The sequence below is a fragment of the Cinclus cinclus genome, chromosome 6, assembly GCF_963662255.1.
Source record: "Cinclus cinclus chromosome 6, bCinCin1.1, whole genome shotgun sequence".
NCBI classification, from domain to species: Eukaryota; Metazoa; Chordata; class Aves; order Passeriformes; family Cinclidae; genus Cinclus; species Cinclus cinclus.
In genome coordinates, this window is record NC_085051.1 from 10,147,221 (window position 1) to 10,165,955 (window position 18,735).

Genomic DNA, 18,735 nt, shown 5'->3' on the forward strand with positions numbered 1-18,735 from the left:
CATTTGCCTGTCCGAATGTAAACTCCCTTTGTTTCCAGACCACCCACTTCAGCCTTTTCCACTCCCATTGGAAAAGGAGGGGATGGGATGTCTTAAAACCCAAATCTGTCTCCATCCCACACGAATGCAGTGTTCTCATTTCCATCAGTGTCATCTATTTACATGAGAAATGCTCGGGGAGGAAATTGAGGTTACTGAGAGGAAAAAAGTGCCTCACACCAGCCCCAAATCCCTGCAGGATGTGCTGCCTGTGCCCTACCCTAGACCTTGCTCCACATTTCAAGTAGGACAGACTGCAATTAAAGCCCCCAGCAACCAGAAAGTGCCACTGAGCCTTTCCTGTCAGCCTGAGGTGGGAAGGGGAAATGTTAATTTGTTTATTCAAGGTCACTCTGGAATGGCTGAGCAGGGAGCTGGGCTGGGTGTCTGAAGTCTTTCCCCTGAACCATCCTCATTCCACCTCCAACCTGGTTCTGGTGGTGTATGAGATATGGGCTCAGAGCCCTGCAGTCCCCATTAAAGCCTCTGCCAATAGTCCCAGCAATAAATCAATAAATCACTTCTACTGGGGAACAGCCACTCCAGAGCTGTCAGCAATCAGGCACAGAGGCAAAACACAGTTATGTTTTCATCCACAGGTGCAGACCTACAAGGTGTGAAGTACTCGTGTGTACTGCCAAGATGATGGCACAGCCTAAAGTGTTAGGATAAGTGTTAAAAAGCTTTAGAAATTAGCTTGAATTAGCTTCTACCCACCCTTGCCAAGCTCCAAGGAAGAGCAGCGGCATCTTTTCATGATCCTTATCGCTGGGATATCTCCGGGTGCTCAGTACGCTCCCCAAGCCGTGGGCAGGACTGTACTCAACCCAGTGCACCAAGAGGAGCTCGATTTAAAAGCTCTTAGCTGGCCAAGGAGAAAGGTGAAATCCCCAAGGCAAAGCACAAGGAAAGGCAATGCTTGCTCTGGAGAGACACCTGCTGGCAACACGCACGGAGCCCAAGCTGGAAGCTCAGGGACTGTGAGAAAGACTCAAGAGTTGTAATTCTCAGATCCAGTGAAAAACAACCAATGCTTCTTTTCTTGTTTCTTACAGAGCAAAGGAAAAAATACTCAAATTCCAACGTCATTATGCACGAGACTTCCCAGTACCACGTCCAGGTGAGCACACCTCCATGCAATGTAGTGCTAAGGGGCTGAGAGGCCAAGGTCAGTGGTAGGTGCCCCAGTGCAGTGTGTTCCCGGTGTCCTGGACCTTTAGGAGGCCAAGGGGGAGTTGGGAACCTCCTTACCACTAAAGTCTCAAGTCACTGAGTATAGGAGAATGGGGGGGGGGGAAATTATTTAAATAAACAAGTGGAATTCTGTACAAGGAACAAGGAAATGGAGAAAGCATCGTCTTCTCCCTCCTCTGTGTCTGAAGAAGAGCAGGAAATGTTGTCCCTCCTGTCACCCTGTGCTTCAAACCCTTCTGATCAGCACAGACAGGTTAAAAGCAGAATTCCCATGGCTGTTACCAGAATTCAGCTTTCCAAAAGCAGAGACCACATGGACTATCAGCTTTCAGCTCTCCTCAGCCTCTGTGTCCTTTCATATAAACACAAACCCCTTCACACAAGTCAGGCAATAAGCCAATTCCATCTCCCAGTGCCACAGACACCCACCCCAAAAAGAGAAGCCAGCCTGGCCATCCTGAGCTTGGCGATTCCTGTAACGCAGCTTGGTGGTGCAGGACTCTGTGGAGGAGGTGGGGCCATTCATCACTGAAAACTGAGCAAGGCGAGACAGCAGAATGCTTTCTGAGGTTCATATTTAGGAGATGGGGCCCTTTAAAAGCCTACATTTAGACCTGTAAAGTGCCAGTTTGGAAACAGGTCCTGGTTTCCATTAGAGAAACCAACTCAGTGGCTCAGAAGTCACTCATGGATGCAGAGAAGGGACTTTAAATGGTGACATGTAAATGAATTCTTTATTAATTATGCCATAAGCCACCTATTTGTGAGTCTCTCCCCTGAACTTTGACCAAGGCAAACAGGATTATGGTGGCAGGCAATGAGATAGAATGAAGTTCCCTCACGGGAGGCATTTTACACCCTTTGAAGTAATCTGATCAAAGGTTAATGGGGGATGGAGTCACTGCCCATTCTAGTAAAAGCTGCTGCATTTGAATGTCCATCTGGATGAAAAAGGGTTTTAAGGGATAAAACAAAGACAGCTGCAAGCCTCTCCTTCTCAATCCACGCATACCTATATATAATGAAAAGCAGAAAAATATTCTAATGATTGAGTCAGACAAATAGCTCCCTTTCCATGAAAACTAACTGAACAGTAAACAGCAAAGGAATTTATGAAGCTTGTAAAGGTGGTGGATAAAATAACAGAAGAGATAAAAATGCCTGACATTCTGAGTAAACACATTCTCCTCACTGCTCTGAAAGAAGAGGGCTTGTCACTTCTGCGCAGACAAACCTGACTTGGCAAATACTTTCCCATGCACCATTTTACAATTACAGTAACATACACCCAGCATGTTTTTCATTTGTGATTGCATTGCTAATCTCAGCTTTCGGCTCATACACCTGCCAGGAGTTCTATTTAGACAGTGCCTCACCCCATACCTTTGCTTGAGGAACACAGGAATGGGCCTTGCATTGTCCTCTTCTCTGCTCCTTCCACCAGTCTTTGGGAATCATCTAATGGGTCACCACAAACCCTATATACTCATAGTGCCCAAAAGCATGTTTAGAGACTTTCTGCTAGTCAGCTCTCCCAGTGCTTTAAATCCAAGCCTTTCCCTGCATCCACCTTGTGTGGAGCCAACTGCAACAACAGTTCTTGCCTGTGCATCTTCACAACCATCCAAGGCTCTGTGCTCGGAGTGCACACATCCCTCTTGTGTGTGCATCTCTGATCTGTGTCAGACCCCAACATCCACAGCTTCTCCAAGGTTCCAGTCCCACAGCAGGACATGCTGGAGCAGCATCAGCTTTTGCTGCCTCTTAATCTGCTTTCCACTTTCCATTTACCTGGGCATTTACAGGGAGAAAGGAATTCTTTCCCAACAACTCTCTCATCCTCCTCCATGGCCCACTGATGCACATGCCAACTGTGGTCACAACCCTCTGGGTTACTGAATCAGCTCAGGAGTGCATCAGCACCAGAAAGAAGCTACTTGATCCCTAAAAAGGTTATGTCTGATCTCTGGGAGAAGGCAGGAAGATATGGGATCAAAGGGAGAAAAGCCAGGCAAAACTCATGCCATTACTACAAATTTCCCATCAATTTAGGACTTGCTTTAAAACACCCTGTTTTTCTAGCTCTTGCCTTGAAACCAGACTACAGGATGTGTGCATCAAAGAGAAGCAGGCATTTCACTGCTGCCTCCCCACAGACTCTGAATGCCCAGCAGGACCATTTTTGGGGTGGACACACTGCTGTCCCTGGCCCCCCAAGGCAGCTCTACCTGCGGCACCTGGGTGTCCCTGCTTCAGGGGTTAATCTGCTCCTGGCTCTCCAGCTTAGCCAATGCTGTTGAAGTACCTGTTCTGTACCCTACTGAGCAAGGACCAGGATGATAGTGTCATGCTGATGGATGGGCCTTCAGTATTCCAGGGACAAGAGAAAAAGCTGGGATCTGGCCCAATAAGCCTTCAAGAACTGCAGGCCCTTGGACTGCACAGATGTCTTGGTCAGGCCTGTAACCTATCTATCCAAAAACCTCCTGCTGTTCTCTGCTGGAGAAAGTTGGTAAAGACAGGGAAAAGCTTCAGCTGCTTTCTGACAGTCAGGCATGTTCCCCTTCCCTTTCCCAAGAACACAGCTGGGCAACAAAAGAACAAGGTGAAACACAAACATTTCATTTTTTTTTCCTGAGTTTCTTTCCTTCCCTGCTATTGCTTGAACACTTGGCCTGGTTGTACTGTCACTGCCCCAGGGACAACCACTGGGCAAACAGCTTTGCTGCTCGGAGTCTCAGCTTCTCCTGCCTTGCAGTCCCCTCTGCTGGCAGACACAACCAGTTCTTCCATCCACAGGGAGCAGCACTTACTCACCTGGACTTCTGGAGTGGCCTTCACCCACTCTGCTGGTGGGCACATAACATTTGGATGTGACACACCTCTCCTTTCCACAGCTGCCTCCCTGCCCACCATTCCCTTCCCATGGAACCACACAAGCAGACCAAAGCTGCAAGTGCTGCCCCATTACACCAACTATGTACATACAGGGGCCAAGTGCAAGACTTGATCACCACACACTTCAGGGTGCAGTTGGAGCAGGGATAGGATAGCAGCTTGGATGGTTACACTGTAGCTGAGCTGCTCCTGGCCCAAGTGCACACAGGGGGCAGCGAAGGAGGGGAGGACAGCACCAAATCCTGGCTGATGGGAGAAGAGAATGCACTGGGTTTACAGGACAGGTGAAGGGAGGTAGGAAAACAATGATAACCAAGCAAAGCCACAGAGCACGACAGAAGCGAACAGCAAAAAATCCTTTCCTACAGTAAGCAACACCCATTTTCATTACTGTGAGGGCTGACTTAGGTATTTTTTGGGGAAAGGTAACCCAAACCCTAAGGGGGCCTAAAGGGCTGGTGTAGAGCAAGCTGCCAGGTTTGGAGCTCCTGAAGGCTTTGCAGCATAGAAGCTCTTCAGAGTAGCTGTTCCCAGAGCATGGGACCCCACAACTTGCATGGATGCCACTTGGCACAGAGGACCGGTATCTGTCCATGGCTTGTGTGAGCTCTTTGCCTGGCACAAATCCCACACAAGCAGGTTTGCTACACAAAACAAGCAAAACATAAATGCTTTTGTAGCTTGGCAAACAAAGCATTAGTTTGACTGCCATAGTTCTGCTTCCAAGCCAGGTTCAGAGGGACCTGGGGAGTAACTTGTGTGAGAGAAGCATTTGCCCTGCTGGACAGGGATCAGAACTGCTGGAATTGATGAGAGCAGTCTGCAAGTGGTGAAACTGGCTATGGAAACCCATTTATGAAACCCAACTCTTTCACTGCCACAACCAGGCTGGTACCAACAACCAAAATTGTTTTGTGCATCAATGCCTTCATGCCTGAGCTCTGGGAAACTACAAACAATAACTGAAGCTTCTAGAAATGTTTTCATCACCAATTCACACACCCCAACAAACATTTTCCACTTTCCATTTGTTTTTATCTCCTTTCTCTCCCCAACTTCAGCACTTGGCCACCTTCATCATGGACAAGAGTGAGTCCATCACAACAGTGGATGACGCGATCCGGAAACTCATCCTGCTCAACTCCAAAGAGAAGATCTGGACACAGGAGATGCTGCTCCAAGTGAATGACAAGTCTATCCGGCTGCTGGACTGTGAGACACAGGTACTGGAGCCCTGTGGACTGACCCCAGACTGAAGTGTGGGGTGCAGTGAATGACCTTTACATTCTGCTTGGGGGAGGGCAAATTCTAAGAAACACAAACGAGAGTTAATCACTACCAAAATCCTCTCCTGGATTGTAGTCAGCCCTGCAGCATGGGAACAGGATGGTTTTAGCAATGACAAACTAAGGAAGATCAGCCCAGCGATTCCAGGAGTTCCTGCCCACGACCATCCCCTCTCAGTTTAATAGTTCCTCATTGCCTGACCCCTTACCCCTTCTCTTGCAGGAGGAGCTGGAGGATTTCCCCCTGCCAACAGTGCAGCACTGCCAGACAGTGCTCAATCAGATGCGCTACTCCTCCATCCTCCTGCTCGTGTGTCAGGATTCTGAGCAGCACAAACCTGACATCCACTTCTTCAACTGTGACGAGGTGGAGGTGAGTAGAGCCCTCCTGCTTGCTGTGAAACAGGACAAAACACACTTCCTGCTGTCTGCCCTTTCCCCATTCCTCCAATCCTTCCTAAAGCCAAGCCCTTAAAAACATCTCTGTTTTGTCCTTGAGGCGGAGATGGTTCATGAGGACATAGAAAGTGCCCTGGCAGACCACAAGCACGGGAAGAAGATTCGGCCACAGACACTCAAGTAAGTGCTGCAGGATACAGCTGGGAGCAACAACAATAAACCCCTGTTTCCAGTGGTTTAGTCACACTCCAGTCTCTTGGAAAAGGGATCTGCAGACACTGAGGGGGTTGTTCTGTGTCATTTTCCTTGCAGGGCAAACCAGGAAAAGATCAAGCAGAGACAATCTATCCTCCCACCACCTCAAGGACCAGCTCCCATCCCGATCCAGCATGACATGCGAGGCTCAGCAATGAACAGGAACAGGGTGGCACCTCCTTCTCACCATGATCCAGGTACTGGGAGCACTCAGGAAGTATCTCCTGGGGATGGGAGACTAATTAACCCAGACAGTCAACCTCCCTGAAGTGGTCTATGGTGAAAATAAGTCGTGTATCCACTGGGCACCTTCTGCTCAACAAATAAAAGCTCCCAGAAACTCCTTGTAACAACACCCTTATTTGGGGGATAGAGAAATGCCAAAAAAGCAAAAGCCCCTCATAAGCCATCACATGAAATTTCAACCAGGCATTGGTATCTTAAAATGTACTGATAAGACATTTTGTAAGAAAGACAAATTCCTGGTTCAAATTCCAGGAGTCAAGATTTCACCCTTGAAAATCAACTGGTTTTCATGAATTCTTGTAAAGTCAAGACTGGAAATGCAGATCTGAACTCACCCCTCTTATGTACTCATTTAAACACTGATTCCAAAACCATCCTGACTTCAGCCCATTTGAGTTGAAAAAAAATTGGTATTTTCCTTTGGAGAAAGAAGTAACAGAATTAAATTCCTAGGAACAGAAACAAGCTCTTTCTCTGACAAAAGATCAAAGTGATGAACAAACTGTAAGCATTTTTTACCCCTGCCTATCATACCACCTTCATTTCTAGTTTCAAGGAAAACACTATAACACGTCCAAAACGCTCCTTTGCTGGGATGGCTTCTGAAGCCAAGCAACTGCTCTGGCTGCTGAATGAAGAACTTATTTCAGGCCCAATTCAGCATCATAAAAGGCATATCTCTATTTCTGAGCTAAACCATGAATAAACATCTCTAGTCTGATGAAAAGCAGCCCCTCTTACCTCTGCCCTTCCAAAGGTGCTCACTCACATCAGCAGAGCTGGGAATTCCTCCAGGCAGGATTTCTGGCTCTGAGTGCACAGAGCCTGGCAGGAGAGCAGATGACAGGAGAAAGCCTTGAGTGATGCCTGTTGCCAAGATCCCTTCTCCACAAAACACCTTCCTGCTTTTCCTACAAAACCTGTCCCGATGGAGCACCTCATCCCCACACTTACAGATGCTCTGGTCCTTTGCCAAAACTGCTTCCCCAGTTCTCCCACTTGGCAAATCCTGCTGTGCCGGCCCTTTCCAAGCCCCTGCCCTGAGCTGACACCATTTTCTTTGCTTTGAGGAGCCACCCCAGTGATTGTTCCCACTGGAATATTCCCCCCACACTGGAGGTGTGGCTTCTGGAAGCTGAGAGGTGCCTCAGGGTTGGGTTTTTTGCAGGACGATTTGGATTAGCACCTATTACAAACATTACTCCTGAGGTACCCTCACAACCCAGAACAAACACCCAAGCTGGGAGTATCATCCTATGGATCCCTGCCGTTCGTGAAGCCTATTTCCAACCTCTGATAGTAAATATGTTTTTCTCTCCCTTGTTTGCAGACTATGATCGACGAAGCTCTGGCTCTCATGACCATGAGGAATCCCGCGCCATGTTAGCACAGAAGATTGAAAAGGAAACGGTGGGTGTCAGGGACACTGCATAGTCCATAGGCAGGAGCAGAAGCAGGGAGCAAGGGGCTCCTCCATGAGCAGACATTTAATGCATCATTGGGGCATTTTTCCAATTGATACCTGCTGTGCATAAAGATAAGGTGGCCAAAAGCAAGTCTCCATCACTGTGTCCGTGACAATGTCCTCTGACCTGAGGCAGCTCTGCTGATTCCAGCTCTGCTCCTCCCCATCCCATTTGGGTTATTTTCCAGCCATCCATTAGCAGGGGTCACTTGTCATATTGGTAAGGACAGCACACAGCTAGGCCCAGCTTGCTGTGTGCTTGCAATGCAAAGGGATGCATTGGGCTGCATTTCATGCCTGGATTGCTCACTCATGTGCATTCTCGTGGGTAATGCAGCAGACCCTGGGATTCAGGCTCCCAGCCGTGCACAGCTCAGGCTCGCTTTCATGTTGGTCCCTTGGGTTTCTGTCCTCACAGCAAATCCTGAACTGCACCCTGGATGACATTGAAGTGTTCGTTGCTCGGCTCCAGAAGGCTGCAGAGGCATTCCGACAGCTCAACCAAAGGAAGAAAGGGAAGAAGAACAAGAAGAAAGGGCCAGCAGGTGCAGTGCAGCAGCTGCAACAAATGGGGAGCATGGGGGATCATGGATGAAGGCAGGGGGGATACCTCAGCTCCCAGCCCAGCAGGCCCGGATCGATGCCGTGGCACAGCCACAGATCCAGGCACACCAGTTCAGGAGGTGCCACTGTCCATGGGCACCTCTGGCAGAGCTCACAGAGCCTCTGGCACACAGAGGGAATTTGCCATTCCCCGAACCCCTGATTTTCAGTAGCTCTGGTCTCAACACCCATTTCTGCTGTGCCTTCTGCATGGCAGGCAGATGAAACCTTCCCAAAGGGACTAATGTGTCCTTCTCTGCCCCTTCTCTTGGCAGAGGGAATGCTGACCCTCCGAGCAAGACCCCCGAGCGAGGCCGAGTTCATCGACTGCTTCCAGAAAACCAAGCTGGCTTTTAACCTCTTGGTAAGACATGGAGGAATTTCCATCCCATGCAGGGACAGGGCTTTTCCCCATGTATCCCAGCAGTGAGTGTTTAGGGTGAAACTTGAATGGAAAACACTGACAAAGGACAACGGCCAGGTTCTTCAGAACTCAGGACAAACTGTATCAGGCACAAGCAGTTTCCTGGGACAAGTTGTTAAAACCAAAATGAGAAGCATCAAGTCCAGGATGTGACAGAGCAGCCAGAGGGTTGCAGTGCCTGGGTCTTTTCAGATCCAGGCTTGGGAAGTCTCTGCTTGACAGTAACTGAAGTCCCCCATTGCCCCGATATTTCTGGCCCCTCTTTTTTTCCCTTGCCAGACCCTCTGTACTGTGGAGGGGATGAAAAGCAAGAGCATGAAGATGTTCCCAGTGCTAGCAGCTCTGCTCAGTGAAACACAAGAGACTAGTAGGCTAACAGGGCAGCAGGAATTCTGTGAGTTGTGACCAAACTTGTCCAGCAAACACATCCTCCAAGCTCCTTCCTGTGCAGTCATTAATAAGGAAACCCCAGAAATGGTAAACAACCTTAGTGTAGGACACCAAGCTCCAGCCTTTTCTTTGAGAAGTAAATATGGATAATTTGTGCCTGCTCAGAATCAGAAGGAGCAGCTCATCTCCTGGCAAGAGCCCAAGGTTGAGCATGGAGCAGAGCTGGGACTCTGTGGTAGAGGCCTGCCACAATCCTCACCACATGACTGCTGAGTCCCTGGGGAGTGCCCATTCACTGGGTCACCCTGCTGCCAGCAGTTGTTTCCCACTTCCCACTCCACATTAATGTTTAATCTCCAGCATTTCAAATGCTTTGCATTTCAGTAGGAGTGGGGACCCCATCTCCCATGGCAGCAGTGCCAGGAGCCCAGGACAGGAGAAGGAACTTGAATGGAAGCACAAACTGGAGAGGTTTCTCACCACAGCTCTGCTGATTGCTGCTACTGAAACCCAGTTCTTACAGTAAATTAATCCCAAGTTTTTGCTCCTCCATTCTGCCACAGTTCACATCAAATACCACTGGATTTGGAGCCTTTCAGTGGCCAGGGCAGCTCCAGGTGCCACAGGCAGGACCTTGGTGGAGGCTTTCCCTTGTCAGCAATTGCCAAGGGACCCTCCAAACACCAATCCTGTTGTTTTCATTCATGGAACTAGTGGCATTCTCAACCCTGTGAGAGGCAGAAGCAGCCATAACCCTGGCCCTTCCTCACTAGTTCTTTCAAAATAAGCCAACGTTTTGTGTGTCTGTTCAAATTACTTTCCAAGGCATTGATTTGTCAGAGAGGGTATTCCACCTCTCTGAAAATTCACCAGGAATTAGAAATGGACATAAAATAAAAATGAATTATTCCTACTCCCCCATCCCTTACACTTCTCATCAGCCAGAAACACTCCCTCCATGTGACAGAAAAGAGAAGGCATACTCAGGCTGGGGTTAAACTGTGTTTCTCTTTCCAGGCCAAACTGAGGAAGCACATTCAGAACCCCAGCGCTTCGGAGCTGGTGCATTTCCTATTTGGGCCACTGGAACTGGTAAATCTTATTCCCAGGTCTCACTAGGAACTCCCCTTTTATTTCTACTTCACACTTACAAGCAAACAGATTGTGCAGAAGGGCTGGAAAACTGCTCACATCTGGCTACAGCTTTCTCAGGAACTTCTAAAAGTGATGCTAATTGTTCCTGGTCTCTGATCCAGTTTGCAGCTTGCAATCAAACATGGCTCAGTATTAGCACTGAAAATGCTTGAAAGCAGAAATCCCAACTTGGAAAAGGAGCCAGAAAGGACACAGGAATAGCAAGATACTTTCCAATTTCTGAACTGTCAGCTTGTGACACTTCACTTGTCTGTAGCAACAGCTCATTTGTAGATCAGATCTTGCTTTGACTCCAATCCAAAAAATCTCACATTCCCCTAACTGTCCAGTCTCCTTCCAAGACTTAGGTTCATGTATCTTGAGGTGATTGAGCTTATCCAAGGATCAGCTTTGTCTTTGATTCCTGCTTCTCTGTGTGTCCCTGGTTTGACATTTTGACAGTTTCTTTCAAGTTCTCTCCTCTTTATGTGGTTTGTGTGTGACTCAGATCATCAATAGCTGTGGTGGCCCTGAGCTGGCCCGATCTGTCCTCAGCCCACTGCTTTCTAAAGATGCCACTGATTTCCTGAGAGGACACCTGACACCCAAAGAGATAAACCTCTGGGACTCCCTGGGGGAGACATGGACCAGATCCAGGTGAGGACAGAGCTGCCATCTCCCCAGGCTCCCCAGGCAGAGGGCATGCTTGGATGCCCTGATGCTCCTGCTTCTCCTATAAGGACACATTCCTTGTGAATGTCACCTCATATTCCCACTTTGTCTTAGAGCTGAGTGGCCCCGAGATGCAAACATCCCCACCTACATCCCCAAATTCCGCAATGGCTGGGAACCACCTACAGAAATCTTCCGTGGAGCTCCCTGGGAAATCGACATTGGACACTTGCAAGAGGAGGTTAGTCGTGTGTTCCTGGGAATCCTCTTTTCCCTCTCCCTCCCCCTTTTCCAGAGAGATGGAGCTGCGGGGGGTGTGGTGCTGTGCAACAAGTAGTTGGCTCAAAAACTCAGTTCCATCTGGTCGATATGGAAAGCAAACGAGGCTGGGAAAGGGCAGCAATAATCAGCCTCTCCTGATGCAAGGCGACAGGACCCTACAATGTCACAGAGCTCCAGGAACACAGGCTTCCCTGAAGAACATCTTGACCAAAAGATGCCGAGTCATGACTCATCTCCAAATATCCCTCTACTTTTCTCCAGTCAGCTTTCCCCTTTCCTGGTAACACTGACCCCACGTCTGCCTTTCCAGCTCTCCTCAGCCAATGGATATCCTTACCGGAACACCTCACTCAAGCGTGGCCAGACGGCTGAGCAGACACAGGCTGGGGATGCCTTCAAACAGAATGTCACTCCACATGGAAACAGGTAATGGATCTGCACCCCCGGAGCCTCAGCTCCTACCTTGGAACCTCATGAACACACACAGACACGCACAGTGACACCGGGAAGCCTGGGCAGCCTGGAGACAACTCCCTGCCACTATAAATAACCATCAAGAGAAGATAAAGATCAGATGAGGGATTATTCCCGTGAGCACTGTTTGCTGTTTAACCCCCAGCAGCTCTGCAAGGAAAGGAATCCCAGGAGTTTTCCACCACAAGTGGCAAAAATATAGGCTGGCTTCATCAGTCCATCCATAGGTCTTGTTTCTCAACATCAGCCCACCAAAGTGACCCTTAAGGATCAGGTGCCAAAGACGCTGCACGGCGCTTTGGCTCTCCATATGTACAGAGCCATTGGAATTACAGAATGGATTGGGTGGGATGAGACCTTAAAGATGACCCAGTTCCACCCCCCTGCCGTGGCCAGGGACACCTTCTGCTATCCCAGATTGCTCCAGGTTCTGTCCACCCTGGCCATGAACACTTCCTGGGATGGGGCAGCCACAGCTTCTCCGGGCAACCTGTGCCAGGGCCTCCCCACCCTCACAGGGAAGAATTTATTCCCAATATCTCATCTAAACCTACCCTCTGGCAGTGGGAAGCCATTTCCCCTTGTCCTGTCACTCCAGGCCCTTCCCCAAAGTCCCTCTCCAGCTCTCTTGGAGCACCTTTAGGCCCTGGAAAGGGCTCTAAGGGTTCCCTGGAGCCTTCTCTTCTCCAGGATGAACATTCCCAGCTCTCCCAGCCTGTCTGTGTAATGCTCCAGCCCTTGGAGCACCTCCTGGCCTCCTCTGGACACCCTGGAGGGTCTCTCCATTCATGCCAAAGCCATCACAGGTTGCACAGACAGAAGCTGCCTACAGGAGGAATCTGCCCTAAGGGAAGGGCACACACAAACCTTGCTCTGCTGGAATCACAGAGCCAGGGAAGAGCAGCATGAGCTCCCAGCACTGCTGGAAAATTTCAGCTGAGAAAAGAGCTTTGTTTCACTGGAGACAGCAGCTCCCCCTTGGCTTTAGACACAACCAAAGGCAAAGCACTGATGAGAGGCTGAATAAAACAGTATATTCCAGTCCTGGATCATTTCTCTTCTCCAATTCTGATTTTCTTGGTCTTGTAATTGGATGGGCCTCCACTAAAACTCCAGTTTTTCCTCCTGCAGGAATTTTGAGGCCCAGGGAGTGCCCAGGAGATTTGCCAAAATCCGCTACGATTTCACAGCGCGAAACGCCAACGAGCTCTCAGTGCTGAAGGATGAAATCCTGGAGGTACGTGACCACTCCTGGGAAAAGGTGGGTCCTCTCCCCTTCCAAGGGGCAGAAGAGAGCTCAGGATACCAGCTAGCACCAACTTCATTTTCCCTGGTGGTGTCTGAGCAGGGACACGGAGCTTTGCTCAAATCCAAAGCTGGAACTGTGCTGTGCTGTGTCACTTCCTCAGTTCAAACACTTCAGTCCCATCTTAACCACAGTGAAGAGGGAGAACAACAACTCCCTGTCCTGCCCTGCTCATCCCCTACTGGGTCTGCGTTCTTTATTACCACTGCCCCCCTCCACGAGGAAGTGTTTTATCTGAAAAACACCTTTTTCAAAACCTTTTTCTTCCTGCAGCTGAAGAATGTGGGACATGACATGGGCTAACACCGATCCATGACCTGGGGAAAAGGTTTCTGTCCAAAATATAGCTATTTATTTATTTATTTATTTATTTATTTATTTATTTTAACACAAAAAGACAACAGAAACTCGGTCACTGGAAAAAAAAAAATATTTGGAGAAACAGGGACTTCATGGAGCAACTATGAGTTCTTCAGCACCCAGACATGGTCTCCTGTTCATCCTTATGATAAATTCTGATGCCTTCCAGTAAAAGTTTCGATCCTGGATTGCATCTGAGAGCAGCAGAGCTAATCAGAGCTCCTGGGCCTCAGTGATGTCCTTCTGGGTGGTCCATCCCCACTATATCCTGGTTGTGTCTGTTTGAAATCCCATGTTCCCACTCACAGATTTATTTTTGTCCCTCTCTCAGGTGTTGGAAGATAATAAGCAATGGTGGAAGTTGCTCAACCGGAGTGGGCAGGCTGGTTACGTTCCATACAATATCCTGGATGTGGTGAATCTGGAAGAGCTTGAACAGGTCTGTAGTCAGGTGGTACCTGTCTGGTACCAGCTGCAGGGCACAACCTGCCTCTGGGAAAAATCTTATCATTACACCTCCCTGGATTTCTTAGGATACTATGCACAAGTCAGGATGAACCCTCAGAAGCAGACAAAGTCAGGAGATTCCCCGAGTTTCCTATGATAAAACTCCCATTTTGCCACAATCACCTTCCCAAATAATGCCTATCCTTCCCATTTGTACAGTAGCCTTCTGTTTTCCATATTTTTCCAAGTCAAGATTTTTTCTTGGGGGTTAAATTAAACACGGACACTTCCCTCACCCAGTTCAGTTCAGCAGCAGGAGCACGTCACTCAAGTGGAGGCAGATGGAAACGCCATTAAGAGAGAATTAAGTGAATACTGTAGCTTGCACTACAGAAATGTGGAGCTGGAGTGTTCTCAACACCCTAGGGGAAGCATGGAATTGCTTCCCTATTTTGGTAATGCCATTTGGATGAAGCCTAAGGGGGCCCAGCAGGCTTTTGGATAAATCCTTGCTAGCTTAATTGAAATGTTAAAAAATTTTCCAGTCTGCTCCAGGCCCTTGGCAGTGGTCACGCTTCACATCCCAGCTATGGAGCAGTGAGGCTTTGCCTTCCAATGGGATTGAACATGTTTGGCATCTCTAGGAATTCCCTCATGAAAACTTCAGACTTTGGGTTCTTCATTCCCAGAAATTAATTTCTTCCATGCAGCTCCACATGAGATCTCACCAGCCCCAGATCAGCACAAAGACAACATGGCAGTTTGTCCCTCCATGGGTGTGAGGTGAAAAGTTTAAGAAAATGAAAAACGGTGGAAAAAAATTCTTAATTTTTTTTTTTACCCCTTCTAACCAGTCTAACCAGAGGTACAAAGGAGACCTGAGCCCCAGGGGGTATGGCCCATCCAGTCCAACTCACAAGATGCCTGCCAGCTACGCTGGGGATAAGTGGGGCAGTGAGATGTTATCACGCAACTCTCCACAGGACGCCAAAGAACGTATGTGTGTGTCCCACTCTGTGTCCCACTCTGAGTCCCACGCTGGGATCCCCTGGGTTTGGGTGCTCTGGGGACCAGACCTACCCAAAGGGCTCCCCTGCACTTTTCAGTGTTCAGAAATAGAACAGCACCAAGTCTGGAGGCCATTCCAGGTAGGACAAGAGCCAAGAGAGCCGCCCTGGAGCTTGTGGCACCTCCTGGGCTCTCGGGCACCCCGGGATGAGCAGGGCAATAAGTGATCACCCCATTCCTCCTTTCTCCAGCTTGACCTTCCTCCTCCTCCTTCTCCCAAGGAGTTTTCTTTCTCTTCCAAAACATTTAAGTGTGTCTAAGAAACAGCTCAGGTCAATCCCTTTCTCTCCCTTCCTTTTCCTCATATCCTGCCACACATGTGGCACCTGCCTGGCTGGTTCCTTCATGTGGTTCCACAGAATTCCCAGCCAAAAGGGAGATCCACATCCCTCCCTCACCCTGCACGTGTTGCGGGGGTCGCAGAGCAGGAGAGAGAACAGGGGCCCTACTCACCTCACCCCTTATCCCACTCTGTCCACTCCTGGAAGCAGGAAACCTTTTGAGACAATGGAAAGTCCCACAATAAAAGGGCACAAATCTGTTCATAACACCAAGTTATTTTCCACAGTCCTCAGGAGTTCTGTGGGGAAAGTGACACTGGATGAAGTGTCACTGGAATTTTCATAGAATCACAGGATGGCCTGGGCTGGAAGGCACCTTCAAGCTCATCTCATCATTAATGTGTTGCTCATTCCCAGTTTGTGCTTCCTGCCCCTCCTGTTCTGCTGTGAAGCAAAACCTGGAGCTCTGGGATCAGCAAATTACTGACTGGAAGTAGCAGAGAGGACTGAAAAGGTCTCAATCCCTGTCTCCAACTGTAGACTCTCACAGATCTGTCCTTTCATCAGGCAACAGCCAAGGGGTGATGGGAGGAAAATAAATAGCAACAAAGGGGCAGAGGAAAATTGGAACCACTTTTCAGGGCTGAATGAAAATAAAAATGCTGAGCCACATGCCCATTTTCCTTACAATTTCCCCACAAACACATTTAATGGGATTTTTGACTGAAGACTTGATTTCATTCCCTACCTGTTTCTATAGAACTTATTCACCAAATGGATGAGCTGAATGATGAGCTGCTAAAGAAGATCACAAACAATAAAATTCAGCCTCCCCACAGGAATTTCAAAGTGGAAAAGCCTCAGCAAGTTCTTGTGCCCCTCACCTTTGAATCCAGCACTGAAGAAGTCAAAGCCTGGCTGGAGGCCAAGTCATTCAGCAAAGAGTAAGATTTGCTTTGTTGCCACCTGGAATTCCTGTCCTTCCCGGGAGAAGGAGCAGGGGAGGCCGCTGGCACCATCTCACCTGGGACAAGTCACTGGGATTTACTTACAGAGCCTGTGCTGCAAATTAGATTTCAACCCTATTAAATGCAGGCTCCATAACCAGGTCGTTCAGAGCCCAAGCTCACTCCCTTTCTCTCTTATAAACATTTTATTGGAGAAAAATAATTAAGGAACTAAACCCACAGCCTGAAATGCCACTGGAATCAGAGCTGCCACTCCAGCAAAGGCCCAGGGCCCTGTGATCTGGTCCCAGTGCAGCTCCCAGCCCCCATCTCCCATTCCTCACTTCTGACACAAGGCCACGTGCAGCACAACCATCATCTCCCCACTTTGTGTCTCCCCAGGACTGTGGAACACCTGGGCATCCTCACTGGAGCTCAGCTCTTCTCCCTTAACAGAGAGGAGCTGAAGAAGGTGTGTGGTGATGAGGGAAACAGAGTCTACAGCAAGATCACAGTGGAGAAAAACCAGCTGGAGGTAAGTATTTTTCTGGATAATTCCTGCTGGAATGGGGGCTGTACCAGCACTGTCAGATAGTTCATTAAACAGAAACATATTTTTAGAAGTACGACTGAAAAAAAATAAACAAACCCAATGCAACCAAAACCCACACCAGCAATAAAGCAAACATAAAAATTCTGAAGAGTCTTTTAAGCAAAAAGGTCCCAAATCTATAAGGGAGATCTCTCTGTTTCCACTAATTAATCTGCTTTTTACTGATAATCACCTAACTCTTTGAAACTAGCTCTACTCCTACAGCATTCATTAAATACTGTAATTTAACTACGGCTTGAAGTTCAAATCCAAACTCCCTGTTTTGTTTCCATTCCAGAAAAGCAGAGGAGAGTCAGAGCTCCAGGAAATCATGAAGCGCCGCCAGGAAAGGATTGATTCTGCTAATTAAAGTCTCTCTGCTTTATTTCAGCTCTTAGCCCTAAGTAGTGCAGAAAAAAAGGGAATGAAAGCAATGATTCCCGGCCCAGGCCGGAGGCAGCAGAGCTCCCCTTGGGGTCCAGCTGCCATCAGAGTGACAATTCCTTGAACACTCTTGGGAAGGGTTGACAATAAGACCATGTCCCACTGGGAAAGGCGTTTTAATTTTGCATGAAGTATTTTTTTTATATCTATATATTTTATACTGGAATTTTCCATGCATGCTATCGGAGCAGGATTCACACGGGGCTGGATGTACCACAAGGGCTGGGCTCAAGCAGACAAAGACCCCCAGAGCTTTTCTCCGAGGGCTGTCCCTGCTCCCCCCTCACTGGCGGAGCAGGCGTGGCACACAGCTCAGGGGAGGCAGCCCCAAGGCCTGGAGCCTGCACCACGGGAATAAGGCTTTGGAACCCTGCACTGGTTTGGGTTTAAGGAAAGGACATTAAGCTCATCCCATTCCACCCCCCATCCTGGGCACAGACGCCTCCCACAAGCCCAAGTTGTTCCAAATCCTGTCCAGCCTGGCCTTGGATGCTTCCCGGGATGGGGAGTCACAACCTCTCCGGGCAACCTAAGGCAGCCCCATTTCCATTTCCTCCTCAGTGCAGGTGTCCCCTGCAGCCCACAAGCACAGGCCTGGTGACAACTCCCTGTCCTCCTCCTGTCTCCCTGTGCCCCTCATTGGACAAGGCTAGAATGGCAACACACATTCCCAAAGTCTGGCCGTTTCCTTAAATCCACAGACCAGTTAATGCTGTCTCTGAGCAGCTGAAATGAGCTCTTAGTACCTAGAAACTAGCAGGAGTGGCAAAGGGATCTGAATGTGGAAATAGCCGAGTTCCACCTGCAGAGGCCTGGGCTCAGGGCAGCTGTGCAGCCCTTCCCTGGGCCACTGATCCTGCACTGGAATGTTGTGGTGTTGCCAAACCTGGCCTCAAACCAGAAGATAAGCCCTGACCATTTGCTCCTGACCCAGGCACACCCACAGCCCTTCCCAGGGTGTTGGTCACTCATCCCCACCTTCACGTTTTCACTGCAAAAAGTCAGCTGAAATGATTCCCAAATAGCTGAAACCCCAAAGCACACTGGGAAAGGCAGGTTTAACTCCACATAAATGGGCATAAGGGAAAAAAAAAAAATCTAATTTAGCACAGGATGTTGCTCTTGACTTCCTGTTTTCTTTCATAAAGTTATGTGCATTTGTATATAACAATCTGTAAATAGGGGTGAGGAAAATCTCTTTCCCTAGAGGCAGAATTTGTGGTTATGCTTCCAAAATTTACTCACAATCTCAAAACTCGAGCAAGCAGCGTAGTTCCTGTCCACAGCAAGGCTGGCACATTGCATTTCTATTTCTATTTATGTGACAGACCAACATGATTGCAAAGCAGTGAAGCAAACACAGCTCCAGAGCTGCCCACAGCCCAGGGACAGTTGGGTTTTCTCTCTCAGCATGTGCTGCGTCTTTGCCCAATTTTGTGCCTGTCCTTGTACATTTAATGGAAAAAGCTTTAAAACAGCATCTGGGGAACTCGTGTCTAAATCTGAGCACACCCAGTGCACCTCAGTTT

General features: G+C 48.6%; 1 protein-coding gene across 1 annotated transcript; it reads left to right on the forward strand.

The window, feature by feature from the left end:
• The first annotated feature begins 169 nt into the window (after window positions 1–169).
• EPS8L2 (EPS8 signaling adaptor L2) lies at window positions 170–17,415 on the forward strand. The gene is made up of 19 exons (XM_062494629.1): window positions 170–241; window positions 1,097–1,159; window positions 5,193–5,354; window positions 5,641–5,790; window positions 5,917–5,996; window positions 6,129–6,268; window positions 7,648–7,727; window positions 8,201–8,327; window positions 8,661–8,749; window positions 10,217–10,291; window positions 10,842–10,990; window positions 11,120–11,246; window positions 11,598–11,713; window positions 12,893–12,998; window positions 13,759–13,866; window positions 14,729–14,870; window positions 15,984–16,167; window positions 16,573–16,705; window positions 17,061–17,415. Exons 1-19 carry the CDS (start codon window positions 170–172, stop codon window positions 17,130–17,132), a joined length of 2,175 nt encoding a protein of 724 aa, XP_062350613.1. The 3' UTR covers window positions 17,133–17,415.
• Window positions 17,416–18,735: the final 1,320 nt, after the last annotated feature.

What these genes read in the sequence shown, in the direction of transcription:
- EPS8L2 (XM_062494629.1), top strand. Translation starts at nt 170, where the DNA reads ATGCTCGGGGAGGAAATTGAGGTTACTGAGAGGAAAAAAGTGCCTCAC. An exon ending in GCCCCAAATCCCTGCAGGAT is followed by an intron (nt 242 to 1,096) that starts GTGCTGCCTGTG and finishes TTTCTTACAGAG; the next exon opens with CAAAGGAAAAAATACTCAAA. An exon ending in AGAAGATTGAAAAGGAAACG is followed by an intron (nt 7,728 to 8,200) that starts GTGGGTGTCAGG and finishes CTGTCCTCACAG; the next exon opens with CAAATCCTGAACTGCACCCT.